The sequence below is a fragment of the Eubalaena glacialis genome, chromosome 12 (assembly GCF_028564815.1).
Source record: "Eubalaena glacialis isolate mEubGla1 chromosome 12, mEubGla1.1.hap2.+ XY, whole genome shotgun sequence".
NCBI lineage: Eukaryota > Metazoa > Chordata > Mammalia > Artiodactyla > Balaenidae > Eubalaena > Eubalaena glacialis.
Genome location: NC_083727.1, coordinates 53313950 through 53338362, shown reverse-complemented (window position 1 = coordinate 53338362; position 24413 = coordinate 53313950). Strand labels below are relative to the sequence as shown.

The window sequence follows — 24413 nt, the reverse complement described above, 5'->3', positions numbered from 1 at the left end:
TGCAAGCCACAACTACTGAGCCCGCGAGCCACAGCTACTGAAGCCTGCGTGCCTAGAGCCTGTGCTCCCCAACAAGAGAAGCCACCGGAATGAGAAGCCCGCTCACAGCAACGAAAAGTAGCCCCCGCTCACCGCAACTAGAGAAAGCCCGCGCGCAACAACAAAGACCCAACATAGCCAAAAATAAATTAATTAGTTAAAAAAGAAAAATCAGTTGAACACATGTATAGGTTCATTTCTGGATTCTGTTGTTGATCTGTATATCCAGTATCACGCTATCTTGATTATTGTAGCTTTATAGTAAGCCTTGAAATTAGGTAATAAGAGTTCTTCAACTTTGTTGTTCCTCTTCAAAATTATTTTACGTATGCTAGATCCTTTGCGTTTCCATATAAGGTTTAGAATTGGCTCACTAATTTCTACAGAGAAGCTTGATAGGATTTTGATTGTGGTGGTATTGAATTTATAGATCAAGTTGTAGAAAATTGACATCTTAATATGTGCCTTCTGACCTATGAATTCTGTATATCTTTCCATTTATTTAGAGTTTAATTTTTCTCAGCAATATTTTTATGATTTTCTGTATATAAATCTTGCACATTTGATCTATCTCCAAGTATTTCATGTTTTTTTAATGTTATAGAAAATGGTGTTTTCTTTTCAATTTCTAATTGTTTAACATTGTTCGTATATAGAAATGTAATTGACTTTTTTATTTTTATTTTTAAAAAATTTTTTCGGCTTCCCCATGCGGCATGTGGGATCCTAGTTCCCCGACCAGGGGTGGAACCCTTGCCCCTTGCAGTGGAAGTGCGGAGTCCTAACCACTGGACCACTGGGGAATTCGCCTCTTAAAACTTCTGATTAACAGAGGAATTCCTTCAAAAGACTACTTGTTAACTGTTTGGATGTTTTGTGACACTCTTCAACTGGAAGACCTTAATTTACGAAGGAAATCATCCTAAGCTGAATTAGATGATCAATTGGGATAAAAATTTTCTTTTCTTAGCAGACTAGTTTTTTCCTACTTTCTACCACAAATGCTGTTACTTCCCATCCTTCACCTCCTCAACTGTCTAATTAAAGAAAGGTACATCTAAGCAGGCTTCCTACCTTTTCTAATTCAAGTTATAGTGGATTATACAGTGTCAGAAGCAAATAATACAATCAGGAGATGAAAATTTTACATAAAATGAATTGTATTAAGATATCTTGCTTCACTTCTTCATCTCAGATCCGGAAGCACAGATGGCATATTTGGACCGGTTAAAAACCCCTGGAGTTATTCAAAACAATATAGAGAAAAGAGGAAGCAGAAGTCTCATGGTGAGAATGAGGATTCAGATTGGCTGATAACTGGAGGAAGCTCAGGAGGGAGCGCGGCGGCTGTGTCAGCGTTCACGTGCTTTGCGTAAGATGTTTTTTTCTATCTGTACTTTAAAAACCCAACCTAATACAAATAGTCATAAACCATACACAAAATTCAACAATAGAGTCGTTCATACCTTGGTATTTTTATTTCCCTTTATTGAGCTACTTGTGCTCAATGGTGTATCAAAATTATATCTTAAATAACACTCAACTTTATGGTACACTTATGTGTATTCTGTACATTTAACTTCAATTTAAGACAGCATTTAAACTCTTCCTCTACAGTATATGGTCCTCTTAAAAACATGATTTTACAGAATAAAGCAGTTAGCTTAAATAGACTTCATTGAATTTCATTTTTAAATAATTTATTTGGGTATCTGCTCACTGATTGTACAGATATTTAGAGACTAACATACCTTGGCTTTAGTCGAGTGCTGCTGAACTAAATTGTTAGCTGTGGTTTATCCTTCAGCTAAATCTGACTTAAAAAAAAAAAGGAAGGAAAGAAAGAAGGGAGGGAGGGAGGGAGGAAGAAAATGCTCCTAATATGTATCAATAGAATATATTAAATAGTGTTTTTCTAAACCTACAACTAAAAATGTATATCAGTACATAAAGTTTTTTCAAATTTGTAGGGAGGTGATTTGTTCAACTGTCATACTTTGTATTTGGAAAGAATCCATCAATCATGCTTTGTCTTAAGTCCCATTTGTAAAGCATTTCTTAACCATCTAAAGAAGAGTAAATAAATATTGCTGTTATTATATTTATTTTATTGTTCTCAATTTAACCAAATAGAATGTTTTCTTTAGCAGTACTATATGTATTTTATCTCTTCCTAATTATCCACTGAAACTAAGCTCTTTGTTTATATTTTTTAGAGCTATGGAGATATAGATTCTACAGGTTTTTAAGTTTCCCTGAAATCTTGTTAACAAGTAAAACCATTTCATTTTATCTCTGTGGAATTTTATAGCACCACATTAATATTAATGAGAGTTCTGACAGGCAAGGATTGCAAGATTAGGGGCTTTTTTCTATCCTCCTCACCCCACTTAGTGTTCATCTTTCTGAATGTGCTTTGAGAAGATGGCATTTTGACACATAATTCCTATGGAAATGTAGGTTTTACTTTTACCCAGCCATCAGGGAATCCTAATAAGAAAATGTGTCCTTTTAGAAATTGTGAAAGCAGCAGTCTGATTTTGTGGCTCAAGTGGACTTGGTAAGAAAGACAATCTAATTTGCATTTTCTGTAGAGCGCAAGGGCCATGTGACATGTAGGAGCCTTGTTCAGTCCACAGCTTCACTCTGGGTGTACTCAAGAGAGGCACAGACCCAAAGTAACTCCAGGTTGAATGGGTCCCAAACTGTCAGGTGTTCTGATTTGTTTTCCCCCCCATTGATTTGTTTCTTTTATAATAGTTTTTAAAACAGGAAGATTCTAGGAGTATTGATACTATGCAACCACTAAAAAGAATGATTTAGAGCGCTATGTGGTGACATGGGAAGAAATCCAAAATACACTGTTAAGTGGAAAACAAGTTGCAGAACAGTATGTATAGTATGACCTTATTTCTGTTAAAAGTAATAATTACACATAACAAGTTGCAGAACAGTATGTATAGCATGCCTTATTTCTGTTAAAAATAATAATTACATATGTATATATGTTAGTTGCATGGAAGTGTCTGCATAAATATATATAAAAAATGATAACAGGATTATTATGGGGGCAGTGATTATAAGAGAAATTTCACTTTATAGATCATATAGTTATAAAATATTTTAATTTTTACAGTAGACATTATACTTTTCTAATCAGAAAAACCTTTTTTCCTGAAATAGTTAAAATTTTTAAATTTTTAATTGTGGTAAAATATACATAACAAAATTTCTCATCTTAACTATTTTTAAGTGTACAATTCTGTAGTGTTAAGTACATCCACATTATCACACAGCCAGTCTCCAGAACTTGTTTCATTTGCAAAACTTAAACTCTGTACCACTTAAACAATAGCCTCCCATTTGCCCTCCCCCCACCTCTCCAGCCCCTGGCCACCACTCTTTTACTTTCTGTCTCTGTGAATTTGACCACTCTAGGTACCTCATATAAGTGAAATTGTGCAGTATTTGTGCTTTTGTGACTCACTTATTTCACTTAGCATAATGTCCTCAAGGTTTCTTTTTTAATAAGAAAAACATAGACTATATAGATAACTAAGCAAAGAAATGAACAGACACTTCATAGTTGGGTAATGCAAATACAAATAGATGTGAAGAATTATTCAAAAATGCACATTAGCAAAGCTTTTGGTTATCAAATTAACCAAATTTTAAGAGCTGCTAGTATTCAGTGATGATAATGAAACATAAAAAAATCCGATTCACTACAATTGGGAATATAAATTGGCATAACCTTTCTGACAAGTAATTTGACAAAATATATTAAGAACTTATAATGACAGGTAGACCTTTTGTCCCATTAACTCTTACTTCTTGGAAGCTAGCCTAAAATTTAATCAGATATATGGGCAAAGATTTATGTTTAAAGGTGTTTATTACAAAGTACTTGATTGATTGATTGATTGCTGCACTGCATGGCTTGTGGGATCCCCAACCAGGGATCAAACCCAGGCCCTTGGCAGTGAAAGCACAAAGTCCTAACTACTGGACCACCAGGGAATTCCCTACAAGTACTTTATTATGCAGTTATTCTAGTTGGCAACAACATAAATGTTTAAATAACTTAAAATACATTTCTAGCCATGATCCTAAATAGGGTAGTAGAATGGCTGTATCTGAATTTCTGGGAGGGGTGTGTTTAGTTTGTAAAAGCATATTATAAAATTGCCATTAAAAGAAGGTATAAGATTTGTATGTGTATAAATTGTACCAATGTTTTCTTAGGTCAGTCTCCCAAGGCAATAGAAATAAAAACAAAAATAAACAAATGGGACCTAATCAAACTTACAAGCTTTTGCACAGCAAAGGAAACCATAAAACAAAAAGGCAACCTATGGAATAGGAGAAAGTATTTGCAAACAATGCAACCAACAGGGGCTTCATATCCAAAATATACAAACAGCTCATACAGCTCTATATCAAAAAAAACAAACAACCCAATCAAAACATGGGCAGGAGACCTAAACAGACATTTCTCTAAAGAAGACATACAGATGGCCAATAGGCACATGAAAAGATACCCGACATCACTAATTATTAGAGAAACGCAAATCAAAACTACAATGAGGTACCACACCACCTCACACTGGTCAGAATGGCCATCATTAAAAAGTCTACAAATAACAAATGCTGGAGAGGGTGTGGAGAAAAGGGAACCCTCCTACACTGTTGGTAGGAATGTAAGTTGGTGCAGCCACTGTGGAAAACAGTATGGAAGTTTCTCAGAAAACTAAAAATAGAATTACCATATGATCCAGCAATCCCACTCCTGGGCATATATCCAGACAAAACTATAATTCAAAAAGTTACATGCACCCCTGTGTTCATTGCAACACTATTCACAATAGCCAAGACATGGAAACAACCTAAATGTCCATCAACAGATGACTGGATAAAGAAAATGTGGTATGTGTATACAATGGAATACTACTCAGCCATAAAAAAGAACGAAGTAATGCCATTTGTAGCAACATGGATACAACTAGAGATTATCATACTAAGTGAAGTAAGTCAGAAAGAGAAAGAGAAAGACAAATACCATATGAGATCACTTATATGTGGAATCTAAAATATGGCACAAATGAACCTAACTATGAAACAGAAAGACTCACAGACATAGAGAGCAGACTTGTGGTTGCCAAGGAGGAGGTGGGGAGGTGGGGAGGGGAAGGGATCGACTGGGAGTTTGGGGTTAGTAGATGCAAACTATTACATATAGAATGGATAAACAACAAGGTCCTACTGTATAGCACAGGGAACTATATCCAATATCCTGGAATAAACCATAATGGAAAAGAATATAAGAAAGAATGTATATATGTGTATAATTGAGTCACTTTGCTGTACAGCAGAAATTAACACAGCATTGTAAATCAACTGTACTTCAATTAAAAAAATAAAGAACTTAAGAGAAAGATTTGTATGTATATTGATAGGAGAATGGACTTTAAAATTGGGAATCAGTTGGGAATTGCCAATTGATATGATAGAGTATTATACATATTTAAATTTTTCAGTAATTTTAATGACATAGTAAAAGGCTCATGATAAGCAAAAAAGAGATGGAAACTTATGATTACAGAATGACCTGAACGAAAGAAAAATTCATTAAAAAAAAGACGAAGTTACTATGCTAAAATGTTAACAGTGTTTGCCTCAGGGTGGTGGAATATTTTGTTACATCTTTACACTTTTCTGTATTTTAAGAATTCTCTGAGATGAGCACGTTTTATTTTTTGTAAAATCAGGAGGAAATACATTTTTAAAATATACATTTAAAAAGATAGATTTCAAATATAATTAGAGATATATTATCCTGCTAAAGAGAATTTCATTTAAATTTCAGGGCTTTAGGATCAGATACAGGAGGATCAACCAGAAATCCAGCTGCCCACTGTGGGGTTGTTGGTTTGAAACCTAGCTATGGCTTAGTTTCTCGTCATGGCCTCATTCCCCTGGTGAATTCAATGGATGTGCCAGGAATCCTAACCAGATGTGTGGATGATGCAGCCATTGTGTTGGGTATTTATGCAATTCCATGTAGTTTCACAACATTATTATTTCACTTCAGTACTGTGTCTGTCACTCATAAATATTTCTACTTACAGGTATACTAGCTGGGCATGATCCCAAAGATTCTACCACAATTCAAGATCCTGTTAAACCATTTACGCTTCCCAGTTTGACAGATGTGAGCAAACTGTGTATAGGAATTCCGAAGGTAAGTCTGTCTTTACAAAAGTACTGTCAAGTCAAATACAGAGCACAGACTTGGGAAACAGACTGGTTGGGTTTGAATCCCTGCTCTGCCACTTTTATTAGCTATGTGACCTGAGCACATGAAAATAGATATGTTAAATTACTAACCTTTTAAAATTTTAACTTTGAGCTTAGCAATAATTTTTTGTTCTGGGAGACTGTGCTGTGCATTGTAAGATGTTCAGCAGCATCGCTGGCCTCTAACCCTAGAGGTAGCATCCCCACCACCACCACTGCCCCACCAGCAAGACTGTCTGCAGATGTTATCAGATATCCCCTGGTTGAGAGGAAGAGGAGAGGAAACTGCCCCCAGTTGAGACCACTGCTGTAGAGAAATACTGTAAAATCTTTAAAATCTTCAATTAAGGTAATAGGTGTGCCTACTTTTAAGGATTTAGAGAGAAACAGACCTAGTTGAGAATCCTGGATCCTCTACTTACCTGCTATGTAACATTAGGACAGTTAGTTAACTTCTCTAGTCTCAATATTTTTCATTAATAAAAAGAAGGATGATAATACCTACATCGTAAGACTGTTAAAAGCATTAAATGAGAGAACCTTTGGAAAGTATCTAGCAGAGTGCCTGATATATAATGAACATTTAACAAATATAAGTTCTCCAACCAGATCTCCAATCTTTAATATTATATCGAGCTCACAGTATCTAGTACTGTGCTTGCCATGCCATAAACAGTCTTAAATTAGTTCAATCTTTCTAGCTACCTGCTAGCAATTTAATCAGATGTTCTAACGTATTGCCAAAGTTTCTGGAGTACAAATTTTTATAACACCATCTACACAGATATTCTAATTTCTGTATTTTGACTTTTTCCATTAAGGAATATCTTACACCAGAATTGTCGAGTGAAGTACAATCTCTTTGGTCCAAAGCTGCTCATCTCTTTGAGTCTGAGGGGGCCAAAGTAATTGAAGTGTCCCTGCCCCACACCAGTTACTCAATTGTCTGCTACCACGTATTGTGTACATCGGAAGTGGCGTCGAATATGGCAAGATTTGATGGGCTAGAGTATGGTAAGTTGCCTGTATTTTGGATTTTTAAGGAAGTTGTCTCAAACATTTGAAAGGTTCGTTTATTAGTAGCAAAAAATATTATTGCCAGGGATAATGTTAAGATTTATAGAAGTAAATCAGTGAATCCTTTTACCTTTGTCATTTTAGCATTCACACTATTCATCATAATATCTCTGTATCTTCAGCTCACCCTCTGGACTGTATCTTGAAGGTAGAGTATTTTAGCTCTGTATTCTCAGTCCATACAGTGTGGTACCTGGCACAGGGTAGGAGCTCAGTAAACATCTGAATAAAATGAAAGAATGAATGAGGGAGTGAACAACTGAAGTTTCCCTCTTCATTATCGTCTTCTCTCTCCTTGATTCCTGACAAGTCAGTCAGTCCAAAGGCAGATAAAAAAGAGAAACCATTAAGGTCAATCTCATGAAATTTTAGTATTGGTCACAAATGTGAATCTAGACCTGCTTTTCAGCCAAAACTTTACTTCCTTTTCAATTAATGTTTTGTGGGTTTTTGTTTGTTTGTTTTTGTTTTTTGTTATCAGGTCACAGATGTGACACTGATGTGTCTACTGAAGCCATGTATGCTGCAACCAGACGAGAAGGGTTCAATGATGTGGTGAGAGAAAGAATCCTCTCAGGAAACTTTTTCTTATTAAAAGAGTAAGATAATCAGCTTAGGAATTTTCCCCATTCTTGAAAACTCCATAGTAAAGTAGTAGCATGTCTATCAAGTTTTATAAGTTGAGATATTTGCTAAGGAAGCAAAATCCTTATGATTTAAATTAGAAATCATAATTAAAGGCCCATTTATGGTACTTTTGGTTCCTGGTTATTCAAAAACAAACAAAATCATTGATGCTCTAGCTAAATGATTAGTACAAGCTAAGTAGGAAGCCCTGAAGGATTTTAGCCTCATTAAATGTCCCCTATTATTGCCACATTGACTGCTCTGAGAGCCTTAAGCAGGAAGTTACATTGGTGTCTCTTAAAAAACTTAGTGAATCAACTTAGTTTTCCCTTGCATCGTGTATCTGTTCGCTTCAAAAAAGAATTTTAAATTACTATGACTTTAGTATAAGTTTGTTCACCATCTTGTGAATAGGATTCATCTTACATACTACCAGGTCTGTCTAAGAGGATGTGAGAAGTGTGAAAAAGCAAGAGTGGTTGTACTGAATAGCTTCCTGGGGTTTTGCTCTATGTCCCATAGATAGATAGATAGATACATACATACATACATACATACATACATACATAGCATTTTATTCATCTGTGCATCTCCTCAGGGCCAATAGTTAGGATTACTTTTTCCAAAGATACTATTTGAACAGCTACTATGAAAAACAGTATGGAGATTCCCCCCAAAATTAAAGATAGAATTACCATATGATCCAGAAATCCCACTTCTGGGTATATATCTGAAGGAAAGAAATCACTGCCTCAAAGCATTATTCACAGTAGCCAAGACATGGAAACAACCTAAGTGTCCGTCAACAGATGAATGGACAAAGAAAATACAGTGTGTGTGTGTATATATATATATATAATAATGAATAATATTCCATTGTATGTATGTATGTGTGTGTGCATGTGTGTATATATATATATATATATATACACACACACACAGCAATTTTATAGTCAATTATATCAATAAAGCTGGAAAACAGAAACTAAAATTATTATTTGATTAATGGGGAAATCAAAGGGCTTTGTTTATTTGCTTTCCTTCTAATGTTGTCTAATGTCTGAAAATGGTTGTTTCATTTTGTCTAGTTTTCGGTTGTTTAAAATGGCAGAGTAAATCCATCCCTAATATTCCCATCATTGATGGAAGCAGAAGTTGGGTTTTTGAACCATATTTAAAGTAGGAAGAAGTTTAATAGAAGTATTTGTTCTTTTATAAAAAGATGTTGTTAGTACATTATTTAAGCCATCAACTGTTGGGTAAATTATACGTGATGCCTGCATTCATCTCCCTGTAGATCCTGTGGTCAAATGATAATAAGGACATCTGATATTTCTATAGCATTCTTTCAGGATAAAAAAGATTCCACATTTTTATCTCATTGTATTTGGTCCTCAGAAAGATTGGAGTTGTTATATCCATTTTTCAGGTGAGGAAACTGAAGTTAGAATGGTTAATACTTTTGCCAGCCTTCATTAACAGCTTCAGGAGGATCTAAGGAGTATTTTCTTTTTCCCTTTCTTTGCATCATTGACTTATAGTCACGCCTATGTCTGGCTAATTCCTTAATCTTTTCAGTAAAGTAAGCGTTTTTTCTTTTGGGGGGTGGGTGGGGAGTAACCATATCCTTTATTATTATTTTTTATTACCACAATTAGTTTAGTGAACATCTATCATCTCATATAGACACACCATTAAAGAAATAGGAAGAAAAATTTTTTTTCTTATGATGAGAACTCTTAGGATTTACTCTCTTATCAACGTTCGTGGATAACATACACAGTGTTAATTATATTTATCATGTTGTGCATTACATCCCTAGTACTTATTTATTTTATAACTGGAAGTTTGTACCTTTTGACCACCTTCATCCAATTCCCCCTCCCTCCACACCCCGCCTCTGGTAACAACAAATCTGATCTCTTTTTCTGTGAGTTTGTTTTTGAAGTACAATTGACCTACAACACTGTGTTAGTTCCTGGTGCACAACATAGTGATTTGATATTTTTCTGCATTTCAAAATGATCACCATGATAAATCTAGTTGTCATCTGTCACCATACAAAGATATTACATAATTACTGACTATAATCCCCAAACTGTACATTTCATACCTGAAAGTTTATAACTCTTAATCTCCTTCACCTATTTCTCTCCTTGCCCCTCACCGCCCTCTTCTCTGGCAACCACCTGTTTGTTTATCTGTGACTCTGTTTCTGTCAGTTATGTTTGTTCATTTGTTTTTTGGATTCCACAGATAAGTGAAATCATACAGTATCTTTCTCTGACTTATTTCACGTAGCATAATACCCTCTAGGTCTATCCATGTTGTCGCAGATGGCAAGATTTCATTCTTTTTTATGGCTAATTTTCCATTTTGTATATGTATTGATACAACATCTTTATCCATTCATCCACTGATGGACACTTAGGTGGTTTCCAAATCTTGACTATTGTAAATAATGCTGCAATGAACATAAGGGTGCATATATCTTTTCAAATTAGTGTTTCTGTTTTCTTTGGATAAATACCCAGGAATGGAATCGCTGCATTGTGTGGTAATTCTGTTTTTAATATTTTGAGGAATCGCCATACCTTTTTCCATAGTGGCTGCACCACTTTACATTCCCACCAACAGTGCACGAAGGTTCCCTTTTTCCTGCATCCTTGCCAGTATTTGTTATTTGTTGTCTTTGATAATAGCCGTTCTGAAAGGTGTGAGGTGATATTTCATTGTAGTTTTGAATTGCATTTCTCTGATGGTTAGTGAGGTTGAGCATCTTTTCATGTGCCTGTTGGCACATCTGTATGTCTTCTTTGGAAAAATGTCTGTTCTGGGCCTCTGCCCATTTTTTAATTGGTTGTTTATTTTTTTGATGTTGAGTTGAATGAGTTCTTTGCATATTTTGGACATTAACCCCTTATCAGATATAGCATTTGCAAATATCTTCTCCCATTCAGCAGGCAGGCCTGAAGCATCTTTTCATGAATTTCACATTTCCATTCCTGGGCTATACCTGTCTGTAAAGTACAAAATTGCAAACACTGCATACTTTCCCCAGTTACTGTTTCCAGAGCCTGCTTTCTAGTGTCTAATTCTGATGGCATGTTAGAATTTTCCAAAACTTCAGAGTCCTTATAATAATTATAACTATAGATGAAATAGAACATTATAATAATAGAAAGAGGATTGGAATGAGCCTCCAGAGACCTAAGTTCTAGTCCTTCCTCTACCCCTGTCAATCTTTGCAGCCTTTGGAGAGTCATTTAGTTGCTATGCACTTGATTTTCCTCACCTGAAAATGAATGTTCTGGTTTAATGATGTCCCTGGAAGTGTTAATATTTTGTGATTATATGTGCAGAATTGCATCTACTGGTGATTTTTTTTTTTAATTTTATTTATTTATTTATTTATTTATGGCTGTGTTGGGTCTTCGTTTTCTGTGCGAGGGCTTTCTCTAGTTGCGGCAAGTGGGGGCCACTCTTCATCGAGGTGCGCGGGCCTCTCACTATCGCGGCCTCTCTTGTTGTGGAGCACAGGCTCCAGACGCGCAGGCTCAGTAGTTGTGGCTCACGGGCCTAGTTGCTCCGCAGCATGTGGGATCCTCCCAGACCAGGGCTCGAACCCGTGTCCCCTGCATTGGCAGGCAGATTCTCAACCACTGCGCCACCAGGGAAGCCCCTACTGGTGATTTTTAATTAATTCCAGATATACAAACTTTTAGAGTAACAGCGCGGTTGAACAAAATTCATTTTTATGTGTTGTTAGGAATCTTACTGGTGCCTGCTCCAACAGGCCAAGAATCCAGTGATTCTTTAACAAGCCTTATGCATGAGAATTGATTCAAAGAAATAACAGAAAGCCCTTAAAGTGTCATCTATTTTTTTAACAAGGCTTATGCATGAGAATTGATTCAAAGAAATAACAAAAAGCCCTTAAAGTGTTGTCTACTTTTTTCCACAGAAACTATGAGAATTATTTTGTCAAAGCACAGAAGGTGAGACGACTCATTGCTCGTGATTTTGTGAATGTTTTTAACTCTGGAGTGGATGTCTTGCTAACTCCTACCACCTTAAGTGAGGCAGTGCCACACACGGAGTTCATCAGAGAAGACAATAGAACACGAAGTGCCCAGGATGATATTTTTACACAGGCTGTAAATATGGCAGGTGAGGATCCCTCAAGAACATTCTGGTTTTCTTCAAATTTTTCGGTAGACACCCTGGTCTTCTACTTAGGTTCTAGCTAGATTGTTCCCTAAACGCAATAGCTTGTCCTTCTGGAATGCCTAGGAATGTGTGTTTGTGTGTGCATGTGTGTATTTATAGGCACGCACACGCTTGCACTTACCACACACACATACATTAATTTTCAAACCTAGAAAAGTTGAAGAAGTCATATACTGAATACCCATATGTCCTTTGCTTGGATTCATCCTTGTTAACATTTTGCCTCACTTGCTTTCTCCTTCCTCTCTCTCCCTCTCTTTCACACACACAAACGCACACACACTCTTAGCTTTTATTTGAATAATTTGAAAGTTTCAACATCATGTTACTTCACCCCTAAATACTTTAGCATGAATCGTCTAAGAATAAAGACATTCTCCTATATAACCACAATTCCATCATCACACCTAAGAAACCTAACACAAATACAATAATATTCCAAATACAGTTCATATTTAACTTTCCTCAGTTGTACCAAAAATGCCTTTTATAGGGTGTTTTTTCCCCGATATATTATATTTGTTTATAATATCTCTTAAAGTCTAGAACAGTTCCCCAGTTCTCTATGTTTTATAACAGTCTGAACCACACCAGACTGTTATAATTTTTGTTTTAATCATCAAACATAATGTAGGAAACTCAAGGGCAGAGGGAAAAGTCTGTTGTATTTATCTATACTTATATTTACTGTGTTCATTTCTCCCTGATGTATCAGATCCTTTGTTTTACCATATCCTTTCTGTTTGGAGAACAGTTAGCCATTCTTTTAGGGTAGGTCTGCTGGCAACCAGTTCTCTTAGCTTTCTTCTGAGAATGTCTTGATTTTCCTTTCATTTTTAAAGGTTATTTTTGCCGGATATATGATTCTGATTTGACAGTTCTTTTCTTTAGCACTTAAAAAATGCCCTGCTACTTTCTTCTGGCCTGCATAGTTACTGATAAGAAATCCCCCACCTTTTAAAATTTTTGTTTTAAGTGACATTGACTCTCTTGAGGAGTCTAGTCCGCTTGACCTGTAGGATATCCCATCTGTAATCTGAATTTGTCATATTGCTTCCTCATGATTGGGTCGAGTTAAAAATTTTTGGCACAAATACTACATATGCTTCATGTCAAGAAACAGTTAAATATCAGTTTGTCCCACTTTTGGAAGCTAAGTTAATCCCTTGGTTAAGGAAGTAACTACCAGATATTTTCCTTATAAAGGCACATTTTCCTTTTGTCAGTTGTAAGCAAGTGGTGATGTGATACTTTGAGACAGTGTTTCTCAATAAACTTGAACCCACTTTTAGCATCTATTGATGATCCTTGCCTGAATTAAGTATTACTTAGAGAATTACAAAATGCTGACTTTTCTAATTCTATCATTCCTTCTACATATGTTAGCTAGCAACCTTCTCTAAAGAACAGCTTTCTTGGGACTTCCCTGGTGGCGCAGTGGTTAAGAATCCACCTGCCAATGCAGGAGACATGGGTTCGAGCCCTGGTCCGGGAAGATCCCACATGCCACGGAGCAACTAAGCCCGTGCATCACAACAACTGGGCCTGTGCTCTAGAGCCCGCAAGCCACAACTACTGAGCCCGCGTGCCACAACTACTGAGCCCGTGTGCCACAACTACTGAGCCCATGTGCCACAACTACTGAGCCCATGTGCCACAACTACTGAAGTCCACGCGGCTAGAGCCCGTGCTCTGCAACAAGAGAAGCCACCGCAATGAGAAGCCTGTGTACCACAACAAAGAGTAGTCCCCGCTCGCCGCAACTAGAGAAAGCCCGCACGCAGCAACGAAGACCCAACGCAGCCAAAAAATACATAAATTAATTTAAAAAAAGAAAAAATAATTTTTAAAAAAAGCTTTCCTTTTTTAAAAAAATTCAATGTATTATAAGTAATTAACTGTCATTATTTTTGATGCTCAAATTTAACCAACAGTTGTGTATCTTTTAGACCAGCCCCCATTCATTTTTGAAAACTTTCTTATTTTATGGCATAACAAGATGTCCCAGGCTCTCCTACTTTCTCTGCCCCAAAACTAAAATTAAAACTACCCTGAATTACTATTTTTCATCTAACAAATTGGCAAAAATTCAAAAACTCAACAACACACTCTATAGGTGAGGCTGTAGGAAAACACTCATTTTGCTGATAGGAGTTGAAAAGGTACAACTTTTTTGGAGGGAAAGTTGGCAAAATATCTAATTACATATGCATTTATCTTTTGATGAAACAGTTCCTCTTCAGCTGAGAAACGTTCAGGAATACCAAAAAAATACACAAGGTAATTCACTGGGACTTGGCATGAAATAGCTAAATACTGAAAACAACCAAAATCTCCAACCACAGAAGAATGGTTGAATAAATTATGGTAAAACCACATGATGGAATACTATGCAACTATAAAAAAGGAATGAAGAAGGTCTATGCGAACAGATATAGAGTGATTTCTAAGATATATTAAGTGAACAAAGGAAGATACAGAAACATACATAGAATTTTTGTGATTCTTTTTTATCAACCTTATCCTGTCTTGTACCTACTGGCACTGGAAAGTGGAAGAGGTCTCTGCATCTTAGGGTGGAGAATTAATCAACATTTAATGGGTCTCTTTCTTTTCCTCAGGGTTGCCAGCAGTGAGTGTCCCTGTGGCCCTCTCAAGCCAAGGGTTGCCAATCGGACTACAGTTTATTGGACGTGCATTTTGTGACCAGCAGCTTCTTACAGTTGCCAAATGGTTTGAAAAACGAGTACAGTTTCCTGTTATTCCGCTTCAGGAACTAATGGATGATCGTTCATCAATCTTTGAAAATGAAAAGTTAGCTTCTGTTTCTCTAAAATAGTAGTGATAACTATCATGCAAATTATAATGACTTTTAAAGATTTTATATTCTAGAAAAGTCAAGTGATCTTGTAATTTGGTTCACTGTCAACACAGTCATTCCTTGGAATCGCTTTTTAAAATTCTTGTGATATAGTTAATTACTTATGAGTAATCTGTCAGCATTTATTAAGCATCCACTAAGTAGAAACAAAGTACAGGATTTCTATTATAATACAAGATACATGTTCCTGAAAAATGATGCATTCTGTAAAAATGTTCATTAAAAAGAACACTGCTTACAGTACTAGTGCTGTACTGTGCTGTAAGCAATCTAAGTACTAGTAAACCTCTCAAAACTTGTACATCGTTGTAACCAAAGCACTAACAAAAACAGTCAGTGGTACCTCCAGAGATAACCTGGACAGCCCAGCCGACAGGCAGCTCAACATGCGGTGGAGGCCGCCTCAGCGGATGTTAAAACTGCACAAAGACAATAAAATGGGAATATCCACTTCTAAGTCTGAGCAGAGCAGGTAGAAGAGGAGCTCTGAGCACAGGAGGAAGCGCAACCTGCTGGGGCCCAGAGTCCTGCAAGACGGGGGTGTGCCTCCCTCGGGGGAGAGCCCCAGGTGCGGACTCTCCTCTAAGAATAGAGCTGCAATGACTGAGAACTTTTTTCCTTTCCTGCTAACAGTTAAAATGCCACTTCTGCCATTCCAGAGCCCCATGCCAAGGAACCAGAGTAACTCCATGTTACACTGAGTTCACTCTAGTTCCATCACAAACAAGCTCAGTGATGCCACAGAGACATTTGTTGTGACCTAACAGACCACACTGGACTCGAAACTTGGTAGCTAGTGGAGCATGGTTTTAGTGAGAAAGTTTCAAGATACACAAGTAAGATCCCATATGAAAAACGTGTATATAATTTGGTGAGGATGCCAAAGAGAAGAAGCCCATGGACCTCCTCCCTTACCCCAGATTCTCTATTCCTTATGGTTTTCTTACCCTCTTGACTTTCTTTACAAGTGCTCTCTCTTTGGGCTCCTTGAGCACAAAGAAACATTAACGGGAATATGTATTCAGAATCTGAAAAAAAAAATCTGATGAAAATCATATGTTTACCCCCTATAAAGTTTCATCGTTGGATTTGTCTTTGCCAGAACACCATTGTCATCTCATGTTTATCATGTGTTCTAATTTGACACTTGTTTATTGTTGATAAGTATAAGTGGGGAGCTGAATTATTATTTAACAGATTCACTTTGTTTAGTAAGAAAAAAGTCCTTTCTAAATATGAAAGACATGAAGGAAAAACATAGGCAGAACCTTCCCGGAACCACTAGGATGTTGAGTGGTGGGAGTTTAACCTGCCTGGTACTTTTCATTAATAATTTTCTCTCCCCCTGGGATCCTCCCACTCCCAAATACTCTATCTGATAAACTTTACATAAAAGTTTTCTGTGCCAGGCCCATAGGCTCACTAGGATTCTTAAATATTTTGACATGAGTCCCTGAAAAAGGAAGAAATTCATGACAGAGAATTGCTTTACTTTATAACACGAGAAAACTCTTAGTTGGGGGAGGTAGTATGATGCAAATGGCAAGCAGATGAATCTTTGCCCGTCTTTTTTTTATGTGTGTATAATTCAAAATAAAAATTTTTCTAAGAATATTTATGTAATTTCTCTTATTCCTATATCTCTGCTTGAGTTGCACTAGATTTGAACTGGAAATAACGAAGTGAAACATTTACTGTTCTCACGTAATAACACCCAACTGGCATGAAATGATACCTAATCTGTTCTTTCTTTTCCATCTTTACCCTAAATCTAGTAGATCTCATTTTGCCAAATCACTGTCTGGGAATTTAAGGGGAAAATGGTTTCTGTGTCTCAGCTAATTAAACCCTGAAATTGTTGGCAACAGGGCTGCCACAGCAGAGCACGTCAGAAAGGCGAAGGTGGCTGCAAGTGTAAGATGAGAGCCTTGATAAGACAGCAAAACAAAGCATTGCTAGAGTGAAAAAATGTGATGTGTTCACAAAACTTCGCACCCTGACACCACACAGAGCCAAATCCAAGCCAGGTCCGTGTTGACCAACACTTAGCGTTACCAAGAAAATCGCTTGAAACCAGGGAGGCAGAATGTTCTATTTGAATGGCTATTTGATACCAGGTGGTTGGGAACACAGGATTGTGGGCCATCTAGAAAAGACAGCATGGTACAGAAGAGGAGCTTCTAAAAATGACGAAGAATGGTGATTCCTATGAGGAAATCACCTGCATCTTCTACAGCGGACAAGATATATCTTTAGGATTTTAGAACAGGATCTGAAGAACAGTGAAAAGAGATCTGGTTACAGGGCACCAAAAAGTAGACCTCGGGGATTCTGTAAACTGTGTCATACCCTGTTCCAGTTTAAGTAAGGGAGCAAACTAATGGGGTTTTCACAATAGTTTCTATTATGAACTTCGATTTATTAACTACTTTTACTCTCCCTCCCTTTCCTCAAATATCTGATTATGCTGAGGCTAAATATGTGTTGCCTGTGCGAGCCTAGGGTAAAATTTACTCATTGCGTTTAGAAGCACCAGAGGACAGTTTAAAGTAGAAGGCTTTCCTCAGTTATTTCATAACTTAAGCAGTGTGTACACTAGAACAAAACCCTGAAAATTTAATGAAAGCAAATAACACGAGAAAACCCCAGCCAACATTATATAGAAGTAATTACGGGATTTCAGAGGGGCTTTCATTTCTTTTTCTTTGTACCTCAATGGAATATAAATCCAAAAGGATTTTAGGAACTTTATTAAAAATATATTATTACAATGGTGTAAAAGTAAATAGTTGAGGAAATCACTGAATTGATAAAAATAGGGGAAAAGGTTAAAACCAGGAATAAGATTACAAGTTAACAATGCTTGTCAAGGTATTTATACAGTGCTACGGCTGTACAGTGTGATATGGTGGGAAATTTCCCAATTGCTTTCCTAGTGGGTAAGGCCACCAGATTTAAAAATCAGATATACCTGGGTTTGAATCCTACTACTGCCATTTATGAGCTGTGTAACCTGTCTGAGCTTCAGTATCCTGACCTGTAAAATGGAGGTAATATTTACTCCAAGGGAGGGTTGGGAGGATTAAATTTAAATGATGCACTTAAAGCACCCAGCATAACAACACAGAATAAGTATTCAAAAGTTTGGAGCTATAAATATATGCATACAATCATGAAATTATCATTTTCCCATGGACGCTATAGATACACATTAAACTAACATGGCCAAATTGCAATTTACTGAAAACTTATGCTAGAGACCAGCTATATAGCTCTCTGATGATCTGGCTTCCTCTGCAGATAAAGTTTAAAATATCTGGAAGAACTGATGGACTGTGCGTTTTTAAAGCAATTTCCGTGAGCCTATAATAAAGAATTGGCTAACACAGGGTTCAAAGACCTGGAGGTCTTTTTTTGTTTTTTTAACATCTTTATTGGAGTATAATTGCTTTACAATGGTGTGTTAGTTTCTGCTTTATAACAAAGTGAATCAGCTCTGCATATACATATATCCCCATATCCCCTCCCTTTTGTGTCTCCCTCCCACCCTCCCTATCCCACCCCTCTAGGTGGTCACAAAGCACCGAGCTGATCTCCCTGTGCTATGCGGCTGCTTCCCACTAGCTATCTATTTTACATTTGGTAGTGTATATATGTCCATGCCACTCTCTCACTTCGTCCCAGCTTACCCTTCCCCATCCCTGTGTCCTCAAGTCCATTCTCTGCGTCTTTATTCCTGTCCCACCCGTAGGTTCTTCAGAACCTTTTCTTTTTTTTTTTAGATTCCATACATATGTGTTAGCATACGGTATTTGTTTTTCTCTTTCTGACTTACTTCACTCTGTGTGACAGACTCTAGGTCCATCCACCTCACTACAAATAACTCAATTTCGTTTCTTTTTATGGCTGAGTAATATTCCATTGTATATATGTGCCACATATTCTTTATCCATTCATCTGCCTGGAGGTCTTTTAAAAGGCCCCTGTGCTCTGCCAACCAAGTGAAAGCAGGACCGACATGTTAAGAATGAAGCCTCCCAAAATGTGGCTATCCCATATCCTGTGGGGAAAATGCTTTCGACAGAGCCAAGTTCTTCCTCATAAAACTTAGTTCCATTCCAACACATAGATACATAGATCGTTGGGGCCCTGAAATACTACATCTTAGCTACAGTTATTTTAACATGGGAAAAATTTAGGGTTGATGTTCCCTACAGCCAGCTAGTCTAGCCATAAAGGGGGAAAAGTTAATGAAGTACCCCTAGAGCATCTGTTGGTTAAACAATTTCACTCCTTGGTGAATCTTCCAAGAGAAATTAGTTGTAAAACGGACCTGCAGAATAATATGATAGAATTGGCATCAGGTATCTGCCAAGGTGAAAATTGACAACTCTAGCATAGTTCATATAGCAGGACCAGTTGTCTTCAGAGGCCAATCACAGTATAGAATTCTTATCTTTCTGTTCTCTGTGACAAGAGTGTATGCATCTAAATCACTAACATACAAATCACTAACATACAAACTAAAAGGATACAAGGCCGGAATTCAGAGTTTTAAGGCTTATAATAACCAAATAAATTCTAATACAGTATACTATTTGAACAATTCTATCACAAGCATGTAAAAAGACATGGAGCAAGTTACATATGAATTATTTTCTTAGCTATCCCACTTTAGTCCTCCATGGAAATGGCCACTAGAATGCAGGTAATTGGTGCAGAATTAAGGTAGTGTTAATGGGAAAGAGAGAGAGATATTATAAAGTGAGAATCAGAAGAATTTAGAGCCCAATTGGATTCGAGGGTATGGGAGAAAGGAGGGAAAGAAACATGATTTTTATACTGAGAAGCGCTCTCAACTAGAAAGGTGATGTTAACCTTAATAAAAACAAGCAAAGCAGGAATGATCTGCAGGGGCTGAAGATGAATTCCACAATCAAGGAGAAGTACCTAACAGGTAGTGGGAAAAGAGGCAAGTTAGACAGATGGAGCTTGGGGAGTCAGGACAGACAGTGAAGTCTATCCCTCCTCCCCCCATGTTTAATTATGAAAATTTTCAAATACAAAGCACTGAACACTCACATACCCACCAGCTATATTCTACCATTGACATTTTACTGTATTCATTTAATCACATATCTATCCTCTATTATCCCTATTCATCCATTAATCCACCTTATTTTAAAAATATATATCTCAAAGTACAGTTTACCCTAAATACTTAAGTGTACCTATCATTAACTTGAGTTCAATATTTGTTTATGGGTTTTAAGTAAAACTTATATACAACGAAATGCACAAGTCTTAAGTGTATGTTCCCTGAGTTTTGACAAATGCATGCTCCTGTGTAACATAAACCTGTCAACATATACACCATTACTGTAATTTCTGTCACCCCAGAAAATTTCCTTATGCCCCTTCCTAGTTAATTCCTGCTCCCACCCCTCCAGAGGCAACCATTCTTCTGGGGTTTTTTCCCAACACAATTTAGTTTTGCTTATTCTAGAATTTCATATGAATGTAATCTGCACTGGGTTACCTAAAATGTTATTCAGGAAATGCAAGATCTCAGTTTTTGAATTTGATTTGAATTGATTTTAAGAGGTTTGTTTTCTCTAGTTACAAAGGTAATGCTTCTCCCCTGGTGGGAGACAACAGAAAAGCACATGCACAAAAAAATAAAAATCACTTACTATCTCACCATCTAGATGTATGTATATGTATATACATATCTATTTTTATTAATAAAAATGGTGTCATACTTCACATAGTTGTGCAACCATTACCACGAGATTCCAGAACGTTTTTATTATCCCACAAAGAAACCCCACACCCATTAGCAGTCACTCCCCGTTCCACTCTACTCCCAGCCCCTGGCAACCACGAATTTACTTTCTGTCTCTATGGATTTGCCTCTCCTGGACATAACATATAAATGGAATCATACAGCATGTGACCTTTTGTGTCTAGCTTCTTTCACTTAATATGTTTTCAAGATTCATCCATGTTGAAGCATGTATCAATATCTCATTGTTTTTATGGTTGAATAATATTCCAATTTGTAGATATATCACATGTTAATTTATTCATCAGTTGATGGACATTTGGATTGTTTCCATTTTGGGAATGAATAATGCTGCTATGAACATTCATGTACAAATGTACACATTCATGTACATGTGTTTTTATTTTGCTTGTATATATACCTAGGTGTGGAACTGCTGAGTCATATAGTAACTCTGTGTTTAACTTTTTTTTTTTAACATCTTTATTGGAGTATAATTGCTTTACAATGGTGTGTTAGTTTCTGCTTTATAACAAAGTGAATCAGTTATACATATACGTATGTCCCCATATCTCTTCCCTCCTGCGTCTCCCTCCCTCCCACCCTCCCTATCCCACCCCTTTAGGTGGTCACAAAGCACCGAGCTGATCTCCCTGTGCTATGCAGCTGCTTCCCACTAGCTATCTATTTTACATTTGGTAGTGTATATATGTCCATGCCACTCGCTCACTTTGTCCCAGCTTACCCTTCCCCCTCCCCGTATCCTCAACTGTGTTTAACTTTTCGAGGAATGGCCTAACTTTTCCAAAGTGGCTGCACCGTTTTACATTCCCACCAGCAATACATGAGGGTTCCAATTTCTCCATATTCTTGCTAACCCTTGTTATTGTCTGTCTTTTTTATTTTAGCAATCCCAGTGAGAGTGAAGTGATATCTCACTGTGGTTTTGATTTGCATTTTTCTAATAACTAATGATATTGAGTATCTTTTCATGTGCTGACTGGACAATTATATATATATATATATATATATATATACACACACACATATATATTTTGGTGGGGGGAAGAAATGTGTATTTAAATCCTCTGCTCATTTTAAAATTGGGTTGTCTTTTTATCGTTGAGTTTAAGAGGTTTTTAAAAAGATATATTTTGGACACAAGTCCCTTATCAGATATGTGATTTGCAAATATTTTCTCCCATTCTGTGAATTGTCTTTTCATGTTCTTGATGGTTTTCTTAAAAGCAGTAAAGTTTTTTATTTTATCGAAGGCTAATGTATCTATTTTTGTTTTTGTGGCTTTTGCCTTTGGCGTCACATATCAAATGTACCTGTAATGAGGCGGAGTCAAGATGGCAGGTGGGAAGACACAGAGTTAGCGTCTCCCCACAACTAGGGGGCCTAACGGCTGCTGGTGGGGGACACTGACGCCCAAGTAGATGGGAGGAACCCCAAAGTGAACCGGTAGGACATAGGGGGACTGAGGGGGGAGGAGAAGTGGAGGCCAGACAGGATTGGTGCCTCTGAGGCTGGGGAGATCAGGAGAGGCAGGCGGGAGGGACTCTCCAGGAAGAGTGGGAGAGGAGCAGAGGGCAATCGCCAGGCCCACTCGGGCAGGGAGCCTGCTGGACTCCCAGGCTGATCCCCTGCCCTCAGATCCCCCTCCAGGCCACGTAGGTCCTTGGGGGCATAGGAGGGAGGCCAGGGAGATCAGGAGAGGCAGGCAGGAGGGGCCCTCTGGGAGGAGCAGGAGAGGAGAAGAGAGGAGGGTGTTTGCCCTGCCCACTCGAGCCCAGGAAGCCTGCTGGGCTTCCAGGTGAGGTCCTCCGCCCTCTGAGACCAGGGGTGGGGGGCACGCCTGGGCCCCTTCTGTTCCTTGAGCCTAAGCCCCACCCCCCACAGCCCCCAGGGCCTTTTCCAGCCCTGTGGGTCCTGAGCATTGGCCCCTCCCACCACCCAAACCTCGCCCTTGCTTAGGCCCCACCCTCCACAGCCAAGGCCTCCCCCCCTTTTTTTTCTTTTCCCTCCTTCTCTTTTTTACTATTGTGGTACTGATGTACCTTCATTCATCTATATTTTAATTTAAAATTCTTCCTAACATATCTGTTAGTTTCCTAGTCTAATTTTATTTTTTACTTCGTTATTGTTCTTTTTTTTTTTCCCCCCTGCCCCAGGCAGATTGTGGGATCTTGGTTCACGAACCCAGGGTAGGGCTGAAGCTCCTGTGGTGGGAGCTCCGAGTCTGAACCACTGGACCAACAGAGAACCTCAGACCCCAGGGAATATTCATTGGAGTGAGGTCTCATGGAGTTCCTTATCTCAGCACCAAGACACAGCTCTACCCAAGAGCCTACAAACTCCAGTGTTGGAAGCCTCAGGCCAAACAACCAGTAAGAAAGGAACACAATCCCACCCATTTAAAAAAAAAATGAGATGGCAAAAAAATGTCATAGATGAAGGAGCAATGTAAAAAACTACAAGACCAAATAAATGAAAAGGAAATAGGCAACCTACCTGAAAAAGAATTCAGAATAATGATAGTAATGATGATCCAGAATCTCGGAAATAGAATGGAAGTACGGATTAAGAAAATACAAGAAATGTTTAACAAAGATCTAGAAGAACTAAAGAACAAACAAACAGAGATGAACAACACAATAACTGAAATGAAAAATACACTAGAAGAAATCAATAGCAGAATAACTGAGGCAGAAGAACAAATAAGTGAGCTAGAAGACAAAATGGTGGAAATAACTGCCAAGGAGCAGAATAAAGAAGAAAGAATGAAAAGAATTGAAGACAGTCTCAGAGACCTCTGGGACAATACTAAATGCACCAACATTCGAATTATAGGGGTCCCAGAAGAAGAAGAGAAAAAGAAAGGGTCTGAAAAATATTTGAAGAGATTACACAGTCGAAAACTTCCCTAACATGGGAAAGGAAATAGTCACCCAAGTCCAGGGAGCACAGAGAGTCCCATACAGGATAAACCCTAGGAAAAACACACCAAGACACATATTAATCAAAGTAACAAAAATTAAATTCAGAGAAAAAATATTAAAAGCAGCAAGGGAAAAACAACAAATAACATACATAAGGAATCCCCATAAAGTGATCAGCTGATTTTTCAGCGGACACTCTTCAGGCCAGAAGGGAGAGGCAGGATATACTTAAAGTGATGAAAGAGAAAAACCTACAACCAAGATTACTCTACCCAGCAAGGATCTCATTCAGATTCGATGGAGAAGTCAAAAGCTTTTCAGACAGCAAAAGCTAAGAGAATTCAGCACCAACAAACCAACTTTACAACAAATGCTAAAGAAACTTCTCTAAGCAGGAAACACAAGAGAAGAAAAACACCCACAAAAACAAACCCAAAACAATTAAGAAAATGGTAATAGGAACATACATATCGATAATAACCTTGAATGTAAATGGATTAAATGACCCAGCCAAAAGACACAGACTGGCTGA

The 24413-nt window shown here is 37.6% G+C and overlaps 2 protein-coding genes across 4 annotated transcripts in view; one reads left to right on the top strand and one right to left on the bottom strand.

Moving 5' to 3' along the window:
- Positions 1 to 15342, top strand: part of QRSL1 (glutaminyl-tRNA amidotransferase subunit QRSL1) — a 28270-nt gene extending 12928 nt beyond the window's left edge. Inside the window, exons 5-11 of one of the 3 annotated variants that reach the window (XM_061207034.1) lie at positions 1235 to 1411; positions 5906 to 6081; positions 6168 to 6280; positions 7158 to 7350; positions 7895 to 8012; positions 12005 to 12210; positions 14892 to 15342. In XM_061207034.1, the coding sequence (XP_061063017.1) occupies positions 1235 to 1411; positions 5906 to 6081; positions 6168 to 6280; positions 7158 to 7350; positions 7895 to 8012; positions 12005 to 12210; positions 14892 to 15109 (1201 nt within the window). In that variant the 3' untranslated portion in view covers positions 15110 to 15342. Of the gene's footprint in view, positions 1 to 1234; positions 1412 to 5905; positions 6082 to 6167; positions 6281 to 7157; positions 7351 to 7894; positions 8013 to 12004; positions 12211 to 14891 lie in introns of those variants that run through there. The other 2 variants (XM_061207035.1, XM_061207036.1) reach the window with 2 other exon arrangements.
- RTN4IP1 (reticulon 4 interacting protein 1) overlaps positions 1 to 24413 on the bottom strand; it is a 106584-nt gene that overhangs the window by 59115 nt on the left and 23056 nt on the right. The gene's annotated exons all lie outside the window — the stretch shown is intronic.